Raw genomic sequence first — 27,071 nt, forward strand, 5'->3', positions numbered from 1 at the left:
AAAGAAGATGTGGCACATATATACAATGGAATATTACTCAGCCATAAAAAGAAACGAAATTGAGTTATTTGTAGGGAGGTGGATGGACCTAGAGTCTGTCATACAGAGTGAAGTAAGTCAGAAAGAGAAAAATAACGTATGCTAACACATATATATGGAATCTAAAAAAAAAAAAAAAAATGGTTCTGAAGAACCTAGGGGCAGGATAGGAATAAAGACGCAGATGTAGAGAACGGACTTGAGGACACGGAGAGGGTGAAAGGTAATCTGGGACGAAGTGAGAGAGTAGCATGGACTTATATACACTACAAAATGTAAAACAGATAGCTAGTGGGAAGCAGCCACATAGCACAGGGAGATCAGCTTGGTGCTCTGTGACCACCTAGAGGGGTGGGATAGGGAGGGTGGGAGCAGATGCAAGAGGGAGGAGATATGGGGATATATGTATATGTATAGCTGATTCACTTTGTTATAAAGCAGAAACTAACACACCATCGTAAAGCAATTATACTCCAATAAAGATGTTAAAAAAATAAAATAAAACAAAGGAATGCCTATCCAAAAAAAAACAAAGTATGCAGGTGATTTCTTTACAAAAGCAGAATCAGGAACTCAAGTCTCCTGACTCCTAGTTCAGCAACCTATTATAATCAAAAAAAGAAAAAATGGAAAACTCACTGCTGAAAAAACTGTAATATTCAGTGCTGCTAAGAGTATACACTTCTGGTATATGAATAAATTTAAATAATCTTCCAGAAAATAATTTGGCAATATATATCAAGAGTCTTATGAATACATACATTGAATACATATGTAATGTGATCCAATACCTATACTTCTAGGAATTTATGCTAAAGAAATTATTTAAAATGTGGATTTCAAATGTGGATAATTTACATACAAAGATATTCCTTTCAGGGCTATCTGAACAGCAAAAAAATGGAAACTTGAATGTCCAACAACACAGTTGTCCCTCAGTACTTGCAGGGGATTGGTTCTAAGACTCCAGAGGATACAAATTCTGCAGATGCTCAAGTCCCTTATGTAAAATGGAGTATTATTTGCATATAACCTATGCACATTCTCCCATGTACTTTTTTTTTTTTTTGGCCACACCACATGGCATACGGGATCTTAGTTCGCCAACCAGGGATCGAACCCAATGCATTGGGAGCACGGAGTCTTAACCACTGGACCGCCAGGGAAGTCCCATCCCATATACTTTAAATCATCTCTAGATTACTTATAATATTGAATACAATGTAAATGCGAAGTAAATAGTTGCCCGTGCATGGCAAATTCAAGTTTTGCTTTTTGGAACTTTGTAGATTTTTTTTTTTTTTTTATTCTTGATCTATGATTGGGTTGACTCCCTGATGTGAAACCTGTGGATATGGGGGGCCAACTGTAATGGAAGGATTACATAAATTACAGTTGTCCAGGAAGTGAAATATTATGTAATCTTTCAAAATGTTTCCTAAGTACTATTAATCAAACGAGAAAATAAATGCTCAAGATATACTAAGTGAAAGAAGCTGAACTGTATACATAATAATAACCTTGATCATATGAAAAAATATATATATTAAAATATACTCTGTGGTATTACTGAGGATTATTTGTTCTCTACATTTTCCAAATTTTCCATTAAAAAAATAATACATATTGCTTTTGTAATTTGAAAAAAGAAGTTGTAACTGTCACTAGTAATAATTGATAATCATAGCTATGGCCATTAAGTGCCAGGCACTACACAGAACAATTTATGTACATTTAGTCCTCACAATAACCCTAAGAGCAAAGTATCATCTCCATTTGCTGGATGAACAAATGAATTTCAAAAAGGCTGAATGACTTGACAAAGGTTACACAGTCTATATGTGGCAGAGCCAGGATCCAATCACTGAGGAACAGGGAGAAAAAAACCCGTTCCTCCACTCGCTATATATCAGAGATTCTTAGATCCAAGCTTAATATACACACAGTAAACTGAAAGCAAAGGCAACTGATTAGACAGTCAACTATCACAGTGCAATCACAATGCACTACTTGTGAATCTGAAAAATCAGATAGTTCAAAGTCCTTCAAAACACATAATTTTGTTTTCCTGTCTTTGATTTGGGCTTTGATTTTGGCCACTTGTCTTGGTATATTTTCTAAGGGAAAATGTTCATCTCTAGATATTAGTATGTAATGTAGCTAGTGTAGCTGTAATGTACAGCTAGTCTCAAATCACAATACTTTTAGTGACAGATATAGCACCTCAATTTTGAGGTGAACATTTTGAAGCATTTTTGAAATCTGATTGAAGGCTGAGATTTAAGAATAATGAAAAAATCTATTTGCTAATTTTAAAGCATCAACTGGGTAACATCAGAAGTATTAGATCACTGGGAAGTTATTATTTTCTGTATTCAAGTTAAAGTTCACAAAGTATCACATTATACAAGAAACACCATTAAAAAGAAACTAGTGCACCTTAGGTATCATTTCAATCCCCTTAAAAAAAAAATAGAAAGTTTATTTCATTGGAGTAAACATATAATTGCCTTCTTTAAAAATTATAAAACTGATATCCTTATATCCTGAAATTTTTCTTCTTAGTTTATACATTTAAATAGCTAGCATAAAATCCTAGAAGTATATCTGGTAATATATAAAGGATATATATAAAGACATTCTAGATAAAAGATTAACAACTTTTGAGATAAAATTACAAGCTTTTTATTAGATAACAACAGATTATACATTTTAAGATAATGCTACATGAATAATTGTAAAAATACAAATTTGCTTGCTACTTACAGGAAATGGCTCCAATCCCTCCTGAATCACAAAGCCTTCAATAACATGGGTCAAGATCTGTGGCTTAACAATAGCCTGTGGAGGTTTGTTTTCTACACTGGGTATGCTACTAGGCATAGATGTACTATTACTCCTTGTGGTAGCAGCTGGAAGTAAGAGTGGAGGTGGAGGAACAGACACATGTGAAGGATCTGATGGAGATTTAATTACTGAAGCACTGACTGATGCCACAACAGGTAATTCTACTTGCTCTGTGGAACAAAAAAAAAAAAAAAAAGTCATTTTTTTAATCTTTAGCATTCTGCCCAGGCAAATATGAAAGAAAATTCAAGAATAAATATTAGTAACAATAATAGTTAATATCTGGTGCTTTAAAAAGACATTCTAAGACCTTTATATTTATTATCTCATTTAATCTCCACAATAACCTTATGAGATACATACTACTATTCCCACTTACAGACGAAGGGGGTGACTTGCTCAAAGTTGTCATTCCAACTTTGGTTACAAAGAACTGTCCCATAAGACATGAAAATGTTTTAGAATGTCAATTTAAGAATAATTACTAAAAAAATTTTTTTAAATTTTAAGCTATACAGATATTAAATTCCCTATGTTTCTGTTTATATATTCCAAATGATATGCGGGGGGGCGGGGAAGTACTCTGAAACACACTTAAGAAAAAAAGAATCATGAAATCCACAGAATAAGTAGAAATTCTGATGAATTATACAGGGCATTATTTCAAGCTAATCCACTTCCACACACAAATGTTCTTTGTTGTTGTTGTTATCTTTAACAACTCTTCATTGACACTGTACATGTCAATTTGGGGGAACACTGTATACCAGGCAACTGCAAAATGTTGGGCTGGATCACTGTGATTCCTCCCCTTCAAACTCTGAGGACCACAATAAGACAGACCCACAGCCTACAATGGAGACTTTACCTCCCCATTAGGTAGCAATAAACCTTTACTAAGCTGTACCAAAGTGGAGAGACGGAACCAGCTGACAGCTAGGAATACCAGTGGGTACAAGATGTCTGAGAAAAATAACAAAAAAAGAACGTGTGGTAAAGATAATACTACTACTTACTGAGCACTTTTGTGCCACGTACTGTATAAATGTCTTACATGTTATAACACATTTAGTCCTCAAAACTAGCCTATGGGTAGGTACTGTTATTATCTCCATTTTATAGATGTGGAAACCAAAACACAGAAAGATAAAGCAACTTGCCTAGAGGTGCACAGCTAATAAGCAGTGGAGCTGGGATACTAACCCAGGCAGTCAGGTTCTGGGTTCCGGAGACAATGCTTTTTTCATTGCTACGGTAACTCCTCTCCACCATCAGTATGAAAAGGATTGATATCACTATCAAAAATGCTCAAAATATAGCCCAATTAGGTAGAGAAGAAAGAAAAGAAATCCCTATCGAATAAAAATTTCAGCTAACAAAATAGTGTAGTGATAATCAGTATAGTGCCAGAAATGGAAAAGCTAACAGTTCAGACATAGTAACTGTGACATAATTAATAACACTATGTAGCTTATCACAGCAAGATTACAGCCATAAATTAACCTAGTTCCACCAAATAATCCACCAGGATAAACTGTACTGGAAAACCTATTTAAAGTCACACAATCCCTCATTACAAACTACAAAAGAAGTCAGCAGAGGACTTCCCTGGTGGCGCAGTGGTTAAGAATCTGCCTGCCAATTCAGGGGACACGGGTTCGATCCCTGGTCCGGGAAGATCCCACATGCCGCAGAGCATGTGCGTCACAACTACTGAGCCTGTGAGCCACAACTACTGAGACTGCGTTCCACAACTACTGAAGCCTGCCCGCCTAGAGCCCATGCTCCGCAACAAGAGAAGCCACTGCAATGAGAAGCCCGTGCACAGCACAAAGAGTAGTCCCCGCTCGCCGCAACTAGAGAAAGCCCGTGCAGCAACGAAGACCCAACGCAGCCCAAAAAAAAAAAAAAAAAAGAAAAAGTCAGCAGGAAATACTGGTTTGCTGATTTCCAGGAACAAATACACAATTGTACACATGCATTACCAGACTGAAGAACTCCATAAAAATCCTACCCCACATACCCAATTTTCACATATACTCCTAGGGGAAAAGGATAAAAGATATAATTCTGAACAGGGACTAAAAAGCAATTTTTCTGTTGGAAGGAAAATATAAATCTATGGAGAACTGAAAAATAAGATAAATTTTAATATCCCGTATAGATTTATAAATACTTTGTTACTTTAGAAATATAAAGCCGCATTAAGTATATTGTGGTTTATTCAGAAAATACTGCTTAGTATATGTTCTAACTAATTTTTGGATCATACATACAAATAGATCTAAATTTTGTTGAAAACAAAGTTGTAAGTTACTGACCTCTTAAAAAAGTTAATAGCTATGACTTGCCAGTTTATAATCAGCTGTTAAAATCAAAAACACAAGAAACATTGACATATTATAGCAGAACAAAAACACAATTATTGGGGACTTCCCTGGTGGCGCAGTGGTTAAGAATCCGCCTGCCAATGCAGGGGACATGGGTTCGATCCGATCTGGGAAGATCCCACATGCCGCCGAGCAACTAAGCCCGTGTGCCACAACTACTGAGCCTGCACTCTAGAGCCCGTGAGCCACAACTACTGAGCCCACGTGCCACAATTACTGAAGACCACGTGCCTAGAGCCCGTGCTCCGCAACAAGAGAAGACACCGCAATGAGAAGCCCGCGCACCGCAACAAAGAGCAGCCCCCGCTCGCCACAACTAGAGAAAGCCCGCGCACAGCAACGAAGACCCAATGCAGCCAAAATTTAATTAATTAGGTTAAAAAAAAACAAAAAAAACACAATTACTACACTCTCTAGATTTAAGACAACTGTGAGAGAGAAACCCCAAGTTTCTTTGCCACAAGAAACTTCTTCTTTGTGGCAATAAGACTTTGCCACAGGTTACTCTGCCTATTCAGTCTCATTTTCTGAGCAAGATATATGAGCTTTTTCTACTCTTTTTTATGGATGCTTTTTTAAGAATTCTCATAGATTTATGAAGACTAAATCCTCGGTGGAAACAAGTCCCTCTATTTTTATAGGTTAGTTTATTACATGATTTGATGAGCAACCTGTGCTTGCTTTTCCCCCCTCATATACTACAGAAACTAGTTAAGTATGAAGTAAATTAAAGGAAGATTCAAAAATCTACATTGTACTTAGACAATTTAGCCAGAGGGATGGATATGCCTGCCAGGATCTCAGACTACATTCCTGAGGAAATAATGTGAAAATATTCTTGAGTTTCAGTATTTCAAAAATGTTTAAATTTTCTTGAGTATCATTAGTAATGCTTATTAGGTAATTAAATCACAGTCACAATGCAAGGTTAGTATCCAATTAAACACATATTTCTGCCTTTAAATCAAAACTCCAAGAAATCTGGAGCAACATAAATCCATTTTCAGTGTACACAAACTACAAAGATTTAATACTACAGTTAGATTTTCTTAAATCTATCTTTTGAGGTATTATTTTGAATAAGCAAAGACAATAATATTGAACTTGTCTTAAATATTTTATAGAATTTTACTAAATGTTTTCTATTTTTCAGGAGGGGGAAGAAGTTGGAGGAAAATTGTTCTTCCCTCTCCATGCTTTCCAGAGATTCACATTGGTAGTAAGGGATAAAAGCTAGAAAGAAGAGAAGGGATAGAAATGTGGCATGCTGAAGAAAAGAGAGGACAAGGGCTGCTTTGGTAGCAAAGTCAGTGCCCCATTACAATCTGTTTCCATGCCTGTTATAGTGGTTCTTCTTAACTGAAAGTGATCATGAAAGCCATGAGATATTCAATAGAACAAAATACTTACAACAAAGCCTGAACCAAGATTAGTATTATCTGGATAAGCGGTCAGTAAACTTTCTATAAAGGACATATGGTCTCTGCAATGACTCATCTTTGCTGCAGTAATGCAAAAGTAGCCATAGATAATATCTGAACAAATGAACGTGGCTGTGTTGCACAGAACTTTATTCATGGACAATGAAATTTGAATTTCACATAATCTTCACATGACATGAAACATTACTCTTCTTTTGATTTTTTTTTCAAACATTTAAAAATTTTAAAACCATACTTAGCTCATGGGCCATATAAAAACATGCAGCAGGAAGGATCTGAAGCATGAGCTATCATTTGCCAGCCCCTGATCTAAATAAAATACTAAAAAAAAAAAAAAACCCTAACACGGAATATATCTTTTTTAGGACTTAGACACCGGGCTATAGATTATAATGTTTTAGTAAAATATCTAGGATTCACAGTCACTTTGATATTATGAGGAGGAGTATAGAGAAGATTTACTTGAACTCGTAAGTAGTTCTGAAGTAGTGAATAAGAATTTGAATGCTTAAGCTCAAGAATTTTTTAATCCACGTCCTTAGTAAGAATTAGTGAGGCTTAATTTAAGTACTGTCTGGGAAAGAACACTTTTTTTTTTTTTTTTTTTTTTTTTTACAGGTTTTTTTTTAAAACTTTGGGTTTATTTTATTTATTTATTTATGGCTGTGTTGGGTCTTCGTTTCTGTGCGAGGGCCCTCTCCAGCTGCGGCGAGCGGGGGCCACTCTTCATCGCGGTGCGCGGGCCTCTCACTATCGCGGCCTCTCTTGTTGCGGAGCACAGGCTCCAGACGCGCAGGCTCAGTAATTGTGGCTCACGGGCCTAGTTGCTCCGCGGCATGTGGGATCTTCCCAGACCAGGGCTCGAACCCGTGTCCCCTGCATTGGCAGGCAGATTCTCAACCACTGCGCCACCAGGGAAGCCCCGGAAAGAACACTTTTAAAAGCATTTACTCAGTCTGGATCACAAGCAATTATGACGAATGTCAGATATGACTTCAAATGCTTTGTGATTTTTGGAAAGTATAATTGAAATCTTCTGATAGAACTTTGATTTATTCTAGTTTTTAAGCTAGAAATAGCTTGACACATAAATCTGAATGGTCACATGAAACACATCTGTACAAACTACTAAAAATTCAAAGGCTGAAATACGTTTTTGATTTGGGTAGTTCCTCAACAACTGTTCTAATTATTCCTCATCAAAAAACAAAAAATCTTGGGACTTCCCTGGTGGCGCAGTGGTTAAGAATCCGCCTGCCAATTCAGGGGACACGGGTTCGAGCCCTGGTCCAGGAAGATCCCACATGCCGCGGAGCAACTAGGCCCGTGAGCCACAATTACTGAGCCTGTGCTGTAGAGCCCACGAGCCACAACTACTGAGCCTGCGTGCCACAACTACTGAAGCTTGCGTGCCTAGAGCCCGTGCTCTGCAACAAGAGAAGCCACCGCGATGAGAAGCCCACGCACCGCAAAGAGTAGCCCCCGCTCGTCGCAACTAGAGGAAGCCCGCGCACCGCAATGAAGACCCAATGCAGCCATAAATTAATTAATTTTTTTAAAAAAAGTCTTGAATTCTAATCTATGTTTTGCTGCAATTAATTACACAGAAAATTAGTTTAATACCACCTCTAGTGAAAAAAAACTTTTTCCGTTACTAACATTTCTCTAATAGAAAATTTCCCCAAATCCAGGCATTTCCTCACCTAACAAAGGATGCTCAGAAGTCAAATCTTCTCCTCTCCCCACAGTTATAGCTGCTGGAGACAACGTGGGTGGTGGTGGAGTTCTATCCATTCGGACACATTCTTCTGACTCCTCTGGCATTTCTTCTTCACATACATCTTCTACTTGATAAACCTGCAACGACAAACCACGCTGCCTAAAAATGTTTCTAAAATACATTTCCTAAGGTGTTCTTAATTTAATTAACAAAATAAATTCCGAGTGTTTTAAAAATTAAAAGGCAAAATGACTATTTGACAGATTGAAAGGAAAACTTTAAAATCATTCAAATGAAGTTTTTCATAATCCTTGATGATTCATAATACTTGATGATATTTCACTGAAAGCAAGTTGTGGATCAGTACCTAGGCTATAAATCACTAAGGTTTCCCAAAGGTGATAGTCAAGTCAGTACACATTTTTAATTTTGTTAATTTTTTTAAATGTTTTGATTTTACACACTCAAACAACTATTTGGGGAATTTACTATAGTTTCTGTTAACTTCCATTGTCATAAATCAAAATAGATACTAATATTTTTCACAAGCATGTTAAGTAAATCTCCAAAATGACACATATTATATAAGGAAATGCACTGTTTAAAGGACTACATCCCAGGTTCTTCTTTATTATATTTATGTGAATTAAAGATTAAATTTTGAAAAGCTATGTCTGAGTACCCACAAAAAAGGTATGTGATTACATGTTTAATCTTCTGATCTACTCAAGAATCTAATGAATTTTTATAAGCTAGTATCAGTTAAACAGAAAACATCTGTCCTTGAAATAACACACACACACCCCCCATCTTAAGCCATTTCACATATTACTTTTAGTTCTCTCATATTGTTCCATACTTATAGAAGAAAGTTGTTACATCTTTAACTATCCAATGGTAAAGATAATACTTAAGAAGAAAACATGGACTCAAAAGTACTCTGAGAAAGAACTTAAAAAAGTCTAACCTATTATTGATTTTTTATTAAACTTAAGGCTGAATTTTCAAAGTCCACTTGTAGAGACTGACACAGGTATTTTAATTTGTCATCGTTTTTTATTTAACCATTATTTTTGAAAGATGACAGGTCACTAAAAACAAAGCCACAAAGCAATTTACCGCCCTTCTTAATAAAAAGCTTATTACTTACATTTATAAAAGTTGTGAGTTTTTAAGATAACTTACCCAAACTGATTAATATTTCTAATAAGTATCAAAACAAAGAATGTTTCTTCAACATTCACAAAAGCTTTTAAATGATCTAATATTGCATATATTTTTAATCAAACTATTGAAAAAGTTTGATTTGAAATTAAATATAAAAACAATCAATATTTCTGAAACCAGCATAAACAATGTGTGATAAAAAGGACTATGATGTTTTACCTACAAAGGCATATCTAACAACAGCAATAGAATTTAAAAACCAAAACAAACAAAAAAGACCCCTAATTTTTCCAAGACTCTATTAAGAATAAAATAGCTTTCCTTTTTTTTAAATTAAAAAATCCCTTTGTTACTGATAATTTTATATCAAATATAATATCCAGAGCTGTGATTTGAATCAGCTACTAAGTAGGCAACATTTTTAAAAGTTATTTGCTCACGACCCTGCATCTGGAAACCTGTTTCACTAAGAGAGAGTCCTTGCCTCATGTCTGGATCCTCAGGAGTGAAAGCAGTCGTTCATTACTGTACAGTGCAACAATGACAGCTGCTAGTATCTGTTCATGATAAATTTTTAAATGATGATAATGTCCAATACAGGGAAAGTCATCCAAAAAAATGTCCTGGGGGTTAAAGGAAAAACAAAAAAAAACTTCTAGTGAGGGGCACCTGCTGTAGTAGTGATTACCTTAATTTGGCAGAGTAGTGGGGATGTTGATTCAGAGGTAATTAGACAAGTAATGGTTTTATCAACCAGCTCAACTGTATCTATGCAGCATTCCTTTATTAGATATTACTTTTCTTCCAAAAATCATCTTTTCATAAAATGCTGAAATTCTCTCTTTAATATTAATGCTGTCACAAGTTTTTCAAACACCTACTACAGTACCTTTTAAGGAATCAAAGATCATGCATGATCATGCATAGTATTCTGATTTTTAAAATATAATGAAAGAGTTTTAAAGGATTAAAAGAGGCAAACACAAATAACGTATTCTGAAATAATCCAACAAAGAATACTGTAAAATATTTTTCGTTCTTTACAGGTAAGCCTAACTATACATACTTTCTTCCACATCTCCCACGTAAAGGCAAAATAAGTTAAGGAATAAAAGAAGTAGGTAAAAGCAGATCTGTCACAGACATCTGGCACAATCAGCATAAGAAAAAAATCTAAGTGCGACAACTAAAAGACTGAATAAAGCAAAGAAGTGAAGGTTTTGCTCACAAGATCGTTTGGAAACTGTACATCACAATTTCTCTTTAGTTCATAACTATGACTATTCTAAAACTAACACTGGCTGCCAAACTTACCTCAATAAAAAGTACATTAGTCCCATCTGTCTCCTTTCCCTAAATAAACTGTGGAAAACATTTATTAGTTCTAAATTATCTACACTTAACCATATCTTGCTTATCATACCTAAATGTCAATGAAAAATCTTTTAAAAAAACATACTGATTTTACTTTGAAAATTCACTTATCTTTGAAAATTTCACATCTCTTAGAAGTAAACCTCTCTCTACCTTTGAATATTTGAAACAACCAGGAAATTGTGAACGAATGTGTAATTCACGAAGAAATGTGATGGTTAAAAAAACAGATTTGATAAAGGTAATAAAAGAAAAATACAGCAATTTAATAAATAGGTTATGGTACTCAACGAAAGGTAAAAGATAAGAACGATAACATGGAAACATCTGTAGCAAATATGACCATACAAGTGATAGTAGAGAAAGTTATTCTTCGCATGAAAAAAAAAATTCCAAAAATTAGGTAACGTAAATTTTAAAAAACCCAAAATTAATAGAGGGCAGAAAATAATTAGATCCTAGATATTTTTAGCTTTAATTCAAGTGTTGCTATGTTTTTGATATTTCTATCCCAAACATGTTCCTCCAAGGTCTGCCCTAACAAAAATAATTAGAAAAATATAAGGCATATAGAGAAATTTTATTTTTTTACTTGTTAAAAACCAATTCACTGAACTAGAAAGTGAGAATGTAAATTCAAATTAAATTTGATTTCTTTGAAGGTACTGTACACTTTTAAGCCTGTGTTTTTATATTACAATATCCATTGTAAACTCTTCAAAAATCCATTAAAAGAAAATATAGAGACACAATAATCGAAATACAAACTTATTTCTAGATGCCCATTGTTGTCTTTGTCAAGTTCTGTTCTTAATAAAAGTGAGTAGGAAGTGGAATTCAATCTCTTCATGCCTATCAAGATCAGTCAGAATGACAAGAATAAAGAATCTATAAATTTGCATCCTGAGAACCAAAATGTTTCCCATTAAGGAACAGACTTTGAAACTCCTTTCCTTTCTGAGTTTATGGTTACTAGCCTTTAAGTGATAAAATCTCTTTAGTGAGGTTTGATATAAAACCTCCTTTGGGGGGCGGTGGTGGTGGTGGGATGAATTGGGAGATTGAGATTGACATGTATACACTAATATGTATAAAATAGATAACTAATAAGAACCCGCTGTATAAAAATAAATAAAATAAAATTCAAAAAAAGTAAAAATAAAAAAAAAAAACCTCTTTTGAGAATACTGTTTTCCTCAGTTATAAATTAATTATGAATTTGATCATTCTAACATTTAGAGACCTTATTTCAATTTTTATTATAAATTATTTTATAAATTTTAAAAGACCTTTATAGAATGTTTAAAAGAAAAACATTTTTCAGGATAATTTTCCTCTGTAGGCAATATGTACCATTTCTAGAGGTTTATTTTGATAAATTTCTCCACAATCTCAGATATTCAAAACTTTTACTCCTCCCAGTGGATTATTTCATCCTCAGTATTCAACTCATCCACTGAGATTTTCTTAGCTTTTTAAATGAGAAATATTTTAAGTATATATTCTCCCTTAGTAGAAATTTAAAAATCAGAAGTTTAATAATTCTAAAAGATGGCCTACAGTTAATGTTTTTTTTGCAAAGTTGGATTCTTTCCTAGAATAACTGGTTCTTCCAATGTTTTAATTACAAAATACAAGTTTACCAAAAAAGTACATCATACAAGCATACCTCCACCTTGAAGCAAAAGCCCCATAAAGGCCTAGTACTTCAGAATGCATACAACCAAAAAGGTTAGCTAGATAAACCATACGTTTAAGAACATACAAGCCAACAGAAGGGATCTATGAAGGATAATCACCTTAAGAGAAAAAACTTTGTGCAGATGACACTGGTTCAAATGCATTCCCTTGGGGAAAAAAAATCAACTCTGTAAAGATAGCAGATGGATTTGTTTAAATAGTAATAAAATTAACGAGGGACTTTAATAACCATCACAAATTATCAAGCATGCAACCATACTACAACAAAAGGCATTTTTTTTTTTTTTTGCCCATACAGCATGTATGTCAGACACTGACAGACGGAAATTTCAAGCTTTTTAAATTCATTGGCATGTAGATCTAATGATATAACATAGCGTGGGAGAAAACTGTTTTTACTTTCAGTTCGGCAAGAAAGTCAAAGAGCTTCCAAGGGCTTACCACTGGTGGATCAACGGATGCTGGTGGTTGTACTTGTAGGTTTACCGCAACAGTCTGTGGAGGAGGAAGAGTCTGAAATGGCAACTGGACCAAAGCTTCTGCAGCTGGAAGCTCCTCTTCTGACACCAAAGCATTCTGCACCAAAACCTGGCCCTGGGACAGAATTTCAGGCTGCACTTGTAAAGACTGCATAGACTGCAAGGGCAGTGGTGGAATCTGAGCTGGAGGAGATGTCGACATCTGCGGAGGGGTTGCAATTGGGATTGGAGAGGACTGCAGGGTTGAATATTGCTGGTGTGATGCTGGAGACACAATCTGCTGACCTGGGGACACCAAGGCGGACTGCTGAACTGGGCCAATGTGTACAACAGGGGAAGCTGGAAGTGGAAGATGGGATGGAAGATTCAGCTGTGCTGTAGGTTGCACCTGATTAGCAGTGGACTGCTGCAAGTTTGACCCTGGCTGGAGAGCTGATGACACAAGTGGGTGTGGCTGAATAAGTGCTTGTGGATGAATAATTATAGTAGGAGACTGACTTGGTGAATGAGGTGGTGGAGGAGACACCACTACAGACTGCTGTGCTGACTGTGACTGGCTAGGAGACACTGTTAAAGGAGGGGGATGACTCTGAATTGGGGAACAATGCTGTGACTGGGCACTACTGGGAGCTGGAGGCAGGCCGTGGTTTTGGAGTGGTAAACAGTGCTGGGATGGCGGTGGGTCTTGAGTTGGACTTTGAAGTGTGATTGGCTGAATTTGCTGTTGCTGCTGTTGTAGCATCAGCTGATGGTGGGAAACTTTGGGAGGTGGTGAATGAAGAGGAATCTGCTGATGTTTTATTAGAGGATGAGGCTGAATTGGAGGATATGAAGCTGTGAGAGAAAAAAATGACAATTAGTATTTATTTCAAAAATAATCACATAAATTTTAAAATAAATCTAAATGAGGAACGTTTTTGCATCAGAAGGTCATAATCATCAGAAATCTATTACAAGTCTTCCCAACAAGAATGGCTCAAAAATGTAGTAACAACTTTTCCTTGGAAAACTACATAATTTCATAAAACAAACTGTACTGTGTTAAGTTCCGAAAGAAAACTGCCTAAAACAATTGATTCATAAATCTGAATTTACACATGATTTATTCTTATTAAATTTTATATGTCACCAGAATATTTCCATTAACTTTTAACAAAGTTTATCCACTTGAATTCCTTCTCTGGGAAGAAGAGGAGTGTAACTGAACAAGTGTAATATAAATAAAGATAACTTCAAAATCATAAAATAAAGGTCTCATCCTTTCTAATCCATGTCTAAACATTCTTCCAACTAACAGTCAATGTAATTACCTATGAAGCTTCCCAAATAAGTTCCCCAATTTGAACCGAGATGAATAGTTGGTACTATTTGACCCAGGAAAATATTTTGTATAAAAAGTTAATTCAGTTAAGCAAAACACATGTGTAAATCCTACAGCATGGTTAAATAATCACAGTAACTAAGAAATGAAATTTCAGGGGCCATTGCAAATCCAGGAGAGCAATAGTTTTGCTTGCAGAAAAAATGACGCAATCAGCCATGCTGTCTAGACAAATGATCTTGTTTTACTTCTCTCTCCCACATACACTAAAAAAAACCTACAGTAATCTATAATACCAGTTTTCTCCACAAGGGAGCCACTCATAACAGGAAATATATATGTAAGAATTAGCAAAATCAAGTAGTAAGTAGTTTCCACATCATTATGCCTCTTCTGCACACTGACTGGTGCATATGTTCACACAGAGGGAGATGCTGGTGAAATCCTCTCTATCTAAATAAGAATGGAAACTGGGTTCACTAGAAGATAAACTGAAAAGATTACTTAATATTAATATCATGTAACATTATCACATTTAAAATATACCTAAAGACAGGCACAAATTTTTTCTTAATCTCAGACTGTAATGCCTTGTATCTATTTTTACATTCAACCATTATTTGTGACAAAGACCTTATAAAAAATTCTAACAACTTTTTTTCAACCTTTCTGTATTTGGTTGGTTATTATTTGAAATTCCGGAGATTCTTTAAGGAAATTAACATCTGATTAACATCTCAAGAAAGAAGCATTTAGAAGGTGCAACAACAACAAAAAAAAATTAAAAAAAAAAAAAAGGTGCAACAAATACCCACGAATTGTTAAAAACAAAATGGAAATTAGATCTAAAATTTCATCTAACAAAGTAATTTTCATATAACTAGACTAGCATTTCAAACTAAGACCAAAAATTTTATGTCAGCCCTTTATAAATGTGTTAATAAAGACTCTATTATAGAGTATTCAAAAAAATCTTGGACTTCTTCTATAGAGTACCTTTCCACCAAGGGGCTTAAGATGCTTTCACATCTCTCTCCTTTGTACTCACAAAATGCCTGTTGAGTAGGTACCCTTTTACAGATAAGGAAACAGAAGTTTAGCAAAGGCCCATTTTAATTCAATTTTTAAGTTATAATTAAAATTTACCATATTCTTGAAGTACAATGGAGATTATATTCATGGGAATAAAAAGTCTTTCTGTGCTCTAGCAAGTAAGCAATCTTTGCCTTCTAGAGCTGGTAATTCAATACAGTAATAGTTATCCTTTCACCTAAATAAAATTTTTCTTTGATCAGAAATCAAAATGAGTCTATATATTTTATATTAGTCCATAAGTCCAACTGACAAGCACATATACTACAGAATAACTGTAAGGATATCTTAAGCAATACTTCCGTATAAGAAAAGTCCTGGTGTTCTGGAGAATCATACGACGTGTGTTCATTTCTCTGATTTTAATAAACACTTTAGTATGGTCAGGGTGGCCTTATAACATGAGAATTAATGATTGGCATCATCTCTCACATATGCAGCAGAACCTTTTATCATTGCAAATAATTAAATATATTATTGTAAATTATTAAATATATTATTTCATTCAGTAGTTACTACAACCCCATGCGGTACATAGGGTACTATACTAATCCAGTATATTTCAAGTGAAGAAACTTTCAGTAGTGAAGTGACTTGCCTAAAATCACCTGGCTATTAAGGGGCAGTGCTGGGTATAAAAGAATCCACAGTCTTAGCTGAGTCTAGGTTCCTATTATGGTCTGAATGTTTGTGTCCCCCAAAATTCATGTTGAAGCCCTAACCCTTAATGTGACTGTGTTTGGTAAGGGGGACTCTAAGGAAGTAATTATGGTTAAATGAGGTCAAAAGGATGAGGACCTGACCCAACAGGATGAGACAGAAAAGAACTTGAATCCTCTCTTCTTGCACTCAGATGAAAGACTGTATGAAGACAAACAAGAAGGCAGCCATCTGCAAGCCTGAAAGAGAGCGCTCACCAAAAACCAAACACTGTCAGCTCTTGATCTTGAGCTTTCCAGCCTCCAGAACTGTGAGAAGATAAGTTTAAGCCAGCGGTCCCCAACCATTTTGGCACCAGGGGCCAGTTTCACGGAAGACAATTTTTCCAGGGACGGGGAGGGGGGCAGATATGGTGGTTCAGGCCGTAACGTGAGCAATGAGGAATGGGGAGCGGGAGATGAAGCTTCACTACTCACTCGCCTGCCGCTCACCTCCTGCTGTGTGGCCCGATTTCTAACAGGCCGAGGACCGCTACTGGTCCGTGGCCCAGGGGTTGGGGACCCCTGGTTTAAGCTATCTAGTCCATGGTATTTTTTTATGATAGCCTAAGCAGACTAATTAGGCTTTTCACTACATACTGGATTAACGTCTGCAAAAAAAGATGCATATTTTTTCTAACTAATTTCATAAAAGCTCTAAAGACTGAGCTCTAATATAGTTCATGATAATTTCCAGACATTTGGTTAAAGTTTGCCTTTATTTTATATATTAAAAATAGGATTAATAAATGTCAAGTGGGAATTCCACCCTCAAGAAGAAATGATGAAGAAAACTAAATGAGGTTAGCACCTTGGAAAAACATGTAAGGAAATAATAACCATGTCTGTTATATGTCTATTATAATAATTACTAGACTATACTATGTTAGAATACAAGCACATTTTTTAATACTTGAAAGTGACCTGCAGGAGCAAGCATTTTTCTAATTGAAGAAAAGGACAAATTACCAATTCAAGAATCTCAAAAAAAAAAAAAGAAAAATCTTAGCTTCAGACTAACTCCATACCAACAAGAGCAGAAAAACTAAAAGGGTAGAAAAATTATAACTGCTGCCTTGCCAGAAGATACAAATTGCTTTGAATAACTGCATTTTTAAGTTAAAATTGAATTTTTAAGTTTGGAAGCTGCAAAGGTTTATGTGGCTTAGGGTGTTCCATTTGGTTTTATTTCTAAAAAGTAACACCACAGAAAACTGGAGTTTGGTTAATACACATAAGCTCTAAATCTAGAATTGCAATTGTCTGAGAGTCTTAGATGGTTTTAGCTTACTGTTCTCCTCCATACTTACATAAAATATTGGCCATCAGAAGAAGGCAACTAGAAAGATATTATCACACTATCAATGAAAAGGGGAAGAATAAGTGTTAACTTAGAACCAGATATTGTGAGTTCAGGGGGAATGAAAATCCAAAAGCATATCTCTTTGCTTGAACTAACCCTGAAAGAGGTTCTACCTTTCTCTTTGAAAGTAAATTAACCTACCCTCCATTATAATCTATCAAAACTGTAGAAATCACTATAAATTGTCCCCTGAGCAGTCATTCCAAGCACAGTGGGTCACTGCCTCTCCACACGATCTCCTTCCACCAACACTGGCCAGGGAATTCCCTGGCGTTCCAGTGGTTAGGACTCCGTGCTTTCACTGCCGAGGGCACGGGTTCAACCTCTGGTTGGGTAACTAAGATCCCACAAGCCATGGAGCGCAGCCAAACAGAAAACAAAACAAGAAAAAAAACACTGACCAGAGGCTGGTTTGAGGCTAAGAATACTCTGGACAACACAGTACAAAAATCCTGTTATCGTGCCATATAGATAGCAGGACCTTGCACACAGATGTTTATAAAAAAGAATTCACACCTAACCATACTATGAGTGGATTTATTATTTATACATTCTAACAAACCCTTCACTTATCTAAGATTCAGACTGAAGAATTCTAAGCAGTGACACCTAGTTAGTACAAATGGAAAAAACTGTGCTATAACTTCCAAAATTCAAATGGAAAAAAAAAATCAACTATTAATCCAACAAATATTTACTATTGTCCACCTATTATAGATATAAGTACATATAAGGCACAACTTGGTGCTGTCAAGATAAAAGAATGAAAAGGTTAATCTGAAAAAGGATTAAAAGATTTAATAAATGTAAAGTACCTGACACGTAGGTGCTTGATATTAGTTCCCTACCCTCAAAGAGCTTACTTACTGTCTAATAGAAAAGTTAAGATCAATAAGTATATAAATAACTATAAAAGAAAAAGTACCACAAAGAAATATAAAAATACTATACAAGGGACTTCCCTGGTGGTCCAGTGGCTAAGACTCCATACTCCCAATGCAGGGGGCCCAGGTTTGATCCCTGGTCAGGGAACTAGATCCCACATGACACAACTAAGAGTTCGCATGCCATACCTAAAGATCCCACATGCCGCAACTAAAAGATCCCCGCATGCTGCAACTAAGACCCAGTGCAGACAATTAAATAAATATTTTTTTAAAAAATGCTATACAAGTTCAGAGGGATGAGAGATTTCTAACTAGGGGAATCAAACAATTCCAAGATCTTGAGATTGCGTGATATAGAGAATGTTGGCAATATCAGCACAGAGGAAACATAAAAAGAGAAAAGGCAACCTTCAGCAGTGTAAAATGAATCTTTAAAAAGTAATGCAAAAAAAAGAAAAAAAAGTAATGCATAATTATAAAAGGATAGAAAGAAGATGCTTACCTGATGAGGCTGGATCAAAGGAAGATTTTTTTTTTTTAATGTAACATATGTGAGGTATCTAGCCCAGTGCATCTCACACAAACACACACAGACACACACACACACTTTCAATAAACAATAGTTAAACTGGTATAAAAACATATATAGATATATTAAGAATAGGAGAGATCTAAGTATGCTTAAGAAGCAAAAGAAAGGATCCAGCATGAGGGAGACAAAAGATGCTATAATAACTATGAAAGAAGGTCAGGAGCCAGTAAAAAAAGATGCAATCAACGACACAAGGAAATAGTGCTAACTTTAAAGAAGAAAGCAGATAATTCCTTATCCTATTAGAAGTGAAGAAAGCTCAACACTGAGAAATTCTGAGATGAACAGAAGACATGGTAAGGAAACTCAGTCTGCACGGCCCCAGAATTTCCAGCATGGGAACCATGAAGCGACATTATCTGTAGATGGCAGAGGGAGCACACATGGGATTCAAAGGCTGATGAAAATGAAAACGACTTAGTTGATTCCCTGACATTTGCCTCTCAGAGATGAAATCAAAGATGGAAAAAAAGCAACATGGTGAGGTAAATAATTATGCATAATCCTTATTTTTGGAAACTGATAAATTCCTCCCACTAATGACAATGTTAAAGAAAAATATATACTTGCTTTTTTTAAAAAGCTTTTAATTTTGTTCCACTAAAGCACATTAAACAAACCACAGGCAAATTTTTTAAAGCTATCTACATAACAGAAGACCAGCACATGATGAAGATGTTAATCAAATGTCAACTGACCCAAAAAATCTATTTTATTATTATAATTTGTTTTAGTTGTTGGGCTCTTTTGATTTCTCTTTTTTCAAGCTACACTACTGTTCTTTTGTTAACTTATAAAATTCACACTTTAAAATGTTTTAAAAGTATTCTCGTTCAAGTAATGGACATCTTTTGTTTTGCTCTGCCTGCTAAGAAAATGAATAATGCAACTATTTTCAACAAAAGCTTTATCCCACCTGGTGCTATTAACTGGTGAATACTTGATGTCCGGGTGACAGCTGTGCTTCGTGATTCCAGACTTGGACTTTCTCCTTTCTTATTACTTTCTGGAGAAGGATCTCGTTGGCTGATTTTAGAACTGGTCACTGTTGTTTTGTTATGACAAATTGTCAATGACTGAGTTTGACTAGTACTTTTTGGCGGACCATTTTGTGAGCTAGATAATACACCCAACTTCTGGCTGCGTAATGTTAAATTCTGAACCTAAGAACCACATAACAAAAAATAAGGATGAAACAGATGGTATTAATTGATGTGGTAATCATTACCATTATAACAACAATGACAGCACATTTATATTATGCTCTTTATATTATGCATAAAGCTCCAAGCACTTGAAACAACTAATTAACCCTGAAGGCAAGGGGAGCTATTATTCTAAGTAATCATATCTTAAACATTAAGTGGCAATTTTTTAAAAAAGACATTAAGGAAAAGAAACATTAAGAACTAAATGAAAATAGAATATTTATATATATATTGCAAATGAACTATCAATATGAGGAAATTACTCTGCAACATACTGCATTTTAAAGTTACCAGGTCAGAGACAGTCAAAAGGAAGGAGAAAGAGGAAGAGCATTCCAGGCAAAGAGGAAAACTTGAGCAAAGCCACAGTGGTGGGAGAGCCCAGGGTGTGGAGGGAAGAATGAGCAATTCCTTCTACTTCACTCTGAGTTCTCCATGACAGGATTGTGAAACATCTTAAGGCTACAAGTCCCTCATAAACTTGTGAGAAATTACTACACACAATTAGGACAGTGTGGATACAATATTGCTATCTTAATAAAGATCAGAAAGATAACAAAAAAAGAAAGTTAATAGGTCAATAGAGATTATAAGGGAACACTAATCTTCTAAGTAAGAAAACAAATTCATGAAATCACCTACCCCATTGTGATACTTCTGAAAAGCATTTCCTATTAACTAATTTTAAAGAGTTAGTGAGATTTTGTTGTGGTGGTTATGAAACACTCATTTGCCTTTGAGAACTAGATCTCATGAACTAAAGACATCGTGCATGGCCTTGAAATGGTTTACGTGATGACTCCTACCTACACCGGGGCTATTCTAAACACACTGCCAGTCCGGATGATGGCAAGGATTATCCCAATTACTCTCACCTGAGGTCTATAACATTTTCAAACAGCAAGGCAGAAAATGCCTCTCCAATAGCTTCCTAACCTTTTGCCTCAGAAATGAATGCACCTAATACATTTATGGTAGCACTGGCACTGGGAGGGAAACTGAAGTAAAAGAGATTCTAAAGTAACAAATATATTGCTGCTTTATGAATGTTCTTCAGTTTCATGTGTGTTCTGTCTCTACAACTGTATCATTAACTGATGCTCTACACCTTCTCTTTCCAAGTGCCAATGCAGTGTTCAGCCAATAGCAGATGCTAAATAAATGTTTACTTCAGGGCAGTTGAAGTTTTAATCAGTTCTATTCTAAGCTACTGAAAGAATTTTCTAAGTGAGACCATATGGAGCATCTTCTCTGATTTTTGTCAAATATTTCACAGCATTGTAAATGGACTAATTACTGCTGTATTACTGAAATTTAATGAAAAAATAAAATATGCTGAAATCCAGATTTCTCAGCTTGCCACTCAAAGCCCTCCACAGTCTAGGCCCAAACTGCTTTGAGCCCCTTTTTCCACTATTCTATTTCACAATCCGCATTCTCTAGCCAAACTGTTCTGCTCACCCTTCTCCAAACATACCTTGCACTGCCTTCATTTAGAGCCCTTGCTCAAATTCCTCTTTCCTCAACGCTGTCTCCTGAAGCCCAACACAGTGCTCAAGACCAGTAAAATTCCTACCCATTCTCCCAAAGAAACCTCTCGAAGTCTCTGGTTAGAAATAATTTCTCCTCCCCTCTATGCTCTTCCCATAGAATTTGGATCACAGTGGCCTATACCAATGACAAACATCTCGCTTGTTTTAGAATTACTGATGTCTGTGTCTGTGTAATACTGAGACTCCGACTGGCAGGCTCTCATCTCTGACGTTCACTTTTGTACTCCCCGCAATTCCGGCTGCAGACATAACAGAAACTACACAAGTCTGAGGTATTCTCCTATATCTGATTCTGAAAAATGTATTGCATGGATTTTGTTGCTCTTGTTGTTGTTAAGTATCTTGTTCTATTTATGGTTTTCTTAAGCTAACATTAAAATCTGTTCATGTTTTACCAAAAGAAATCTCAACAAATGTCTAGCAGAGGAATATTAAAATCTCTCAGGAAGCAACGGAAAAACAGCAAGAAATTTAACATCTGCCATAAATAATGTATAAGGTGGACCACAGAATGATGGTAATCAAGGTCTGAACTATAACCTGAAAAACAAAAGCTTTCCTTCAAAGGAAAAGCATATTCAAAGTAAATGAAGATCTGACACAGTGAACCCTTAAGCTGTAGCAGTCCATTTCTATAGAATAATATACTTTTTTCTTCTAATTTTCCTTTTGTTTTCTGGAATTCTGAAAGAAAACGTATGTATGTGCATATTATATACTATATGTTATTTATATGAATAGATAAATTTTAGAATATGGCTTTACTATCTATGGTCATCTTGGCTTAAATATTTACAATAAATTTCAAACATGTAAACTGTACTCCTAAAGCATATACAGAGCTAACTGAGCTGTTAATAGATCACATATTCAGATTTCCTTGACAGAACTTCACTTTTAAAAAGAACCCATCCTTTCTAAGATAAAGAATATTATGGCATTTAATGCCCAACTTTCATTTCATCTGAACTTTTCCTATGATCAGTTTGTGGAAACTTTCTGACTTTTGAAAACGTCTAGAATTCCCACAAAGTATTTTTGCTAATTTCACACCTTACATTTTTATAGTGGATTACCCAAATACTCTCACTTCAGTTTTTTAATTTGGATCTAACAAATAATGTGTGAATTATCGTAGGATCTCTTCTTTGTAGATAAGGAAGTTAAGAGTTCATGTCACACTGCCGGCAGTAGAACTGTTTCTAGCTTTTAAATCTAAAAGGCTGTTTTCTCCTCAATTCTTACAGAATTGCCCAGAGAGCCTTGGTAAGATTTTTTACTTTTCTATAACATACTTTTAGTCTTATGATATCTTTCTGAAAGTCACATTTTTTTTTTCATGATAAGGAGAAGAGATGGAGCATTTAAAATGGTAAGGGTAAGATATTCCAAATTTCTCATTTTTTTACAGTATGCTATAAATTTTAAAACTGAGGAAAAATTAACTGTTATACTGACTTTTGTCAGTTAAAGAGTATTAAAATAAAACTTCAAATTTGGTATTTCTCAATTACAAACAAATTAAATGTTTTAAAAACTGCAAATATATGTTTAAAAATTAACAAAGTAGAGCACAAATTTTTCAAAACTAACGGCCCTGAACTTGAGGAAAGTTACCACTGGAATATTCAAAATATTAGCATCACCTACCACTGTCAGCCTCATTCACTGCCACTTCTAAAGCACAGCAAAGAAAAACGTTAGTAGAGAAGTTCCTAAAGGTCAATCCATCCCTCTAGTTCCTCAATCTATCCTTGAATTGAGTCAGATTATTAGAGAGCCACATACCTATACACATCAAACTGGACCCCAAAGAGCTAATTCTATAAATTACTTTGACTATGAGAACCCACAAAACAGACTGTGCTCTAGAGAGTTTGTTAGTTGTATTTTCCTAATAACTGGTTTATTTTACCTTGGAAACTGCAAATCCTTTAAATGGTTGAGTTTCTCTCTTCACCATTAGCTATGTGAAAGCCAAGAACCAAATTCATGACTCATCTTTAGACAGTGCATAACAAAAACAGTAATTAGTAGCATGTGATATCTTACGTGCCAGGCACTATGCTGAGTGCTTTATTTATGATTACTGTCTCATTTATTCCTTGTAACAACTCTGAGCTATTACTTCCAGTTCACAGTGAAGAAACTGAGGCTTAGCATAAGTAATAACAACAGCTAACATCTAGTGAGTGCCAACTAGGTAACAGACACTGTTCTGTTTTTCATTTATTAACCTATTTAATCCTCATTACAACCCTACGAAGCATTACATTTATTTTATTTTATATTGTTGAAACTGAGGTTTAAGGATATACAATGAGAAGGTGGTAGAACATGTATCTGAATCCAGAGAACCTGGCTCCAGAGTCCAAACTTATAAACACCACGCTATACTAGGACCTATCCAAAATCAATCAACTGGCAAGTGACAAAGCAACTGTTGCTGAAGTCAGAATATAAACCCAGGTCTTCCTATTCTCCCCTTTGCAGAAAAAGTACTAATGAGTACCTACAATATTCTAGACACTAAACATATATTACTCACTCTTCAACTTACCCTGCAAGTATGTATGACTATTAGAGATGTTTGGTAACTTATCTAAAGTCATACAACTAATAAATGACTGCAGTGGGAGTTGAACTTAAGCCCATGCAGGACTTCATACATGTAATTTCAATGGCAACCGCACTCCTAGCTCCATGCCACTTTACCATTCTGGAAGTTGACAGGTTTTATAAAACCAAACCAAAAGAAACCAAACCAAAACAAAACAAAACAAACAGGAAGATAATTACTTCAACAAATTCATTCCACAAAGAGACACTTAAAGTTTAGAGCTGAAAAAACCTTAAAGTTAACAAAGGTCTCATTTTGTAAGTATGGAAACTGAAGTCCAAATAAGTTAAGGAACTATAGAGGGTCACAGAGCACATTATGAGAAACCGGAGTTTAATTGGTCACCATCTTTATATGCTGATATATGAAAACTGGACTTTGTTATTAAATAAAATAGAGATTCTATGAAAAATACCAAAGAATATTATTGCTATCTCATTTTTTACTTTTTACCAGATGATTGAGATTATTAAATTAAAAATTCGAAGCCAAGGATGACCTTGAGATATACCAATTTCTGCCATATGCAATCCAAAACATTATCTATGGAAAAATATCAAAATGGTATCATACAATGTAAAAAGTCTACTCAACTGTTTTAATTTAAAATTTACTCAATTTCATTCATTTTTATTAACTTTACTGAGGTGTGACTTACAAACAATAAAATGAATGAACCAGTTCAATAAGTTTTGACATTATGTATATACCATGTTACCACCACCCCAATCAAGATATAGAACATTTCCATCACTCATGCCCCTTCCCAGTCAATCTCCCCCACCTTCTGCCCCAGGTAGCACAAATCCATTTTTTTTCACTATAGATTAGTTCTGCCTGTTCAGAAATTTCATATAAATAGAGTCGCAGAGTATTGCACTCTGTGATGTCTGGCATCTTTTACTAATTATAATGTTTCTGAGATGTACAGTAGTTTGTTCCTTTTTATTTCTGAGTAATATTCCACAATATGTTTATCCATTCACCAGTTAAAAGACAGTGGTTACTTCCAGTTTGGGGCTATTCTGAATAGAGCTGCTACGAACATTCATTTAAACATCTTCATGTGGATATATGTTTTCAAATCTCTCAGGGTAAACATCTAGAAGTGGAATTCCTGGGTCACATGTTAAGCATATGTTTAACTTTATAAGAAAACTGTTTTTCAAAGTGGTTGTACTCTTTTACAATTTCACCAGCAACATATGATAGTATGGTTCCTCCACATTCTCGCCAACAGGTGGCGTTTTCAGTCTCCTTCATTTCAGACATTCTAGTGAGTGTGTAGTGATATTCATTGTGGTTTTGATTTATATTTCTAGGAAGATTAATCATGTTGAGCATTTTTTCATGTGCTTATTGGCCTTCTGCATATCTTTTGTGAAGTGTTCAAATCTTCTGCCCATTTTTTATTCATGATCTTATTACTGAGTTGTAAACCCACTTTACATATTCTGAATACAAGTCCTTTGTCAGATATATGTATTGTGACCATTTTCCCTCAGTCTGTGGCTTTGCCTCTTTGTTTTTGTAGCAATGTCTTTCGAAGAACAGTTTTTAAATTTTGATAAAGTCCAATTTATCATTATTTTCTTTTACAGTTAATGCTTTTTGTGTCCTATCTGAGAAAGCTTTGCCTACCCTGGAGTTGTGGAGATATCCCCTATGTTTTCTTCTAGAGGTTTTATAGTTCTGTCTTTTGCCTGTAGGTCTACATTACTTCTGGTTTATTTTTGTGAATGGTGTAAGGAGAAAGTTAAAGTTCATTTTTTCCATGGTACCAAACAAAGTATAAACAAAAAACTGAGTAACATTCTGCTCAATTTTTTAAGTTTAAAGTTTACCCAGCTCATTTTTAAACTTAAAAACCACCTTGACGCGGTTATTACCTAACTGCTTACAAAGGAATCTAAAGAAAAGAATACATCTCACATAATAAATCTGCTTTACAATGAAACTAAACATACAATGTCATAGCAAAACGCATTAACTTTCACTAACGTCAAATAACCTAAATATCCGTGTTTAATGGCATTATAATTTCTATAAAACCAAAAAATTTTCTTGAAGTTCTCACTGGATTAAATGTTGATCTGAAATGTGTGACAACGAGCACTGAAACCATCAGTAACTTAAACACAAATGCACGTTTACCTTTAACCTGAAGACCCAGACCTTAAGTACCACATTATGAAGCTAGACAAGCTCACCTGAGTAGCTGCAGACTGACAGGAAGATGACGATGACGACGAGACAACAGGAATGTCAGACTGTACAGCAGCCACAGTGGTAGCGGGTGTGAAAATCAGCTGTACAGACAGAAAAACCAAAAAAATACCCTAAGACAAAAGAACATGCCCCACACACAATGTATAGCAGGCAAGAGAGACTGAAATTTGTGACAGAAAGACAATGCAGTTTAGGATTGTCTCCTAAGCAAAAGGTTTTACATGACAAGGAGAACTTCTTGATAATAGAGAACTCAAAAGGAAAAAAAAAAAACCAGAAACATTTTTGAAACAGCTCATGATTCTGATGAGTAGAAAATAAATCAGTGCTCAAAAAAGAAAATGTATTT

General features: G+C 35.2%; 1 protein-coding gene across 6 annotated transcripts in view; it reads right to left on the reverse strand.

The window, feature by feature from the left end:
- PHC3 (polyhomeotic homolog 3) overlaps positions 1-27,071 on the reverse strand; it is a 77,258-nt gene that overhangs the window by 23,912 nt on the left and 26,275 nt on the right. For 4 of the 6 annotated variants that reach the window (XR_009502858.1, XM_059920508.1, XM_059920506.1 and 1 more), the window contains 6 exons: positions 26,704-26,802; positions 20,029-20,275; positions 13,122-13,993; positions 12,779-12,826; positions 8,422-8,575; positions 2,806-3,056 (listed from right to left, as the gene is read on the reverse strand). Coding sequence is in view for 5 of the 6 variants with exons in the window: in XM_059920508.1 (XP_059776491.1) it covers positions 2,806-3,056; positions 8,422-8,575; positions 12,779-12,826; positions 13,122-13,993; positions 20,029-20,275; positions 26,704-26,802 (1,671 nt within the window). In the remaining variant the exon portion in view is untranslated. The remainder of the gene's footprint in view (positions 1-2,805; positions 3,057-8,421; positions 8,576-12,778; positions 12,827-13,121; positions 13,994-20,028; positions 20,276-26,703; positions 26,803-27,071) is intronic. The other 2 variants (XM_059920507.1, XM_059920510.1) reach the window with 1 other exon arrangement.

Source organism: Balaenoptera ricei, chromosome 4, assembly GCF_028023285.1.
Source record: "Balaenoptera ricei isolate mBalRic1 chromosome 4, mBalRic1.hap2, whole genome shotgun sequence".
NCBI lineage: Eukaryota > Metazoa > Chordata > Mammalia > Artiodactyla > Balaenopteridae > Balaenoptera > Balaenoptera ricei.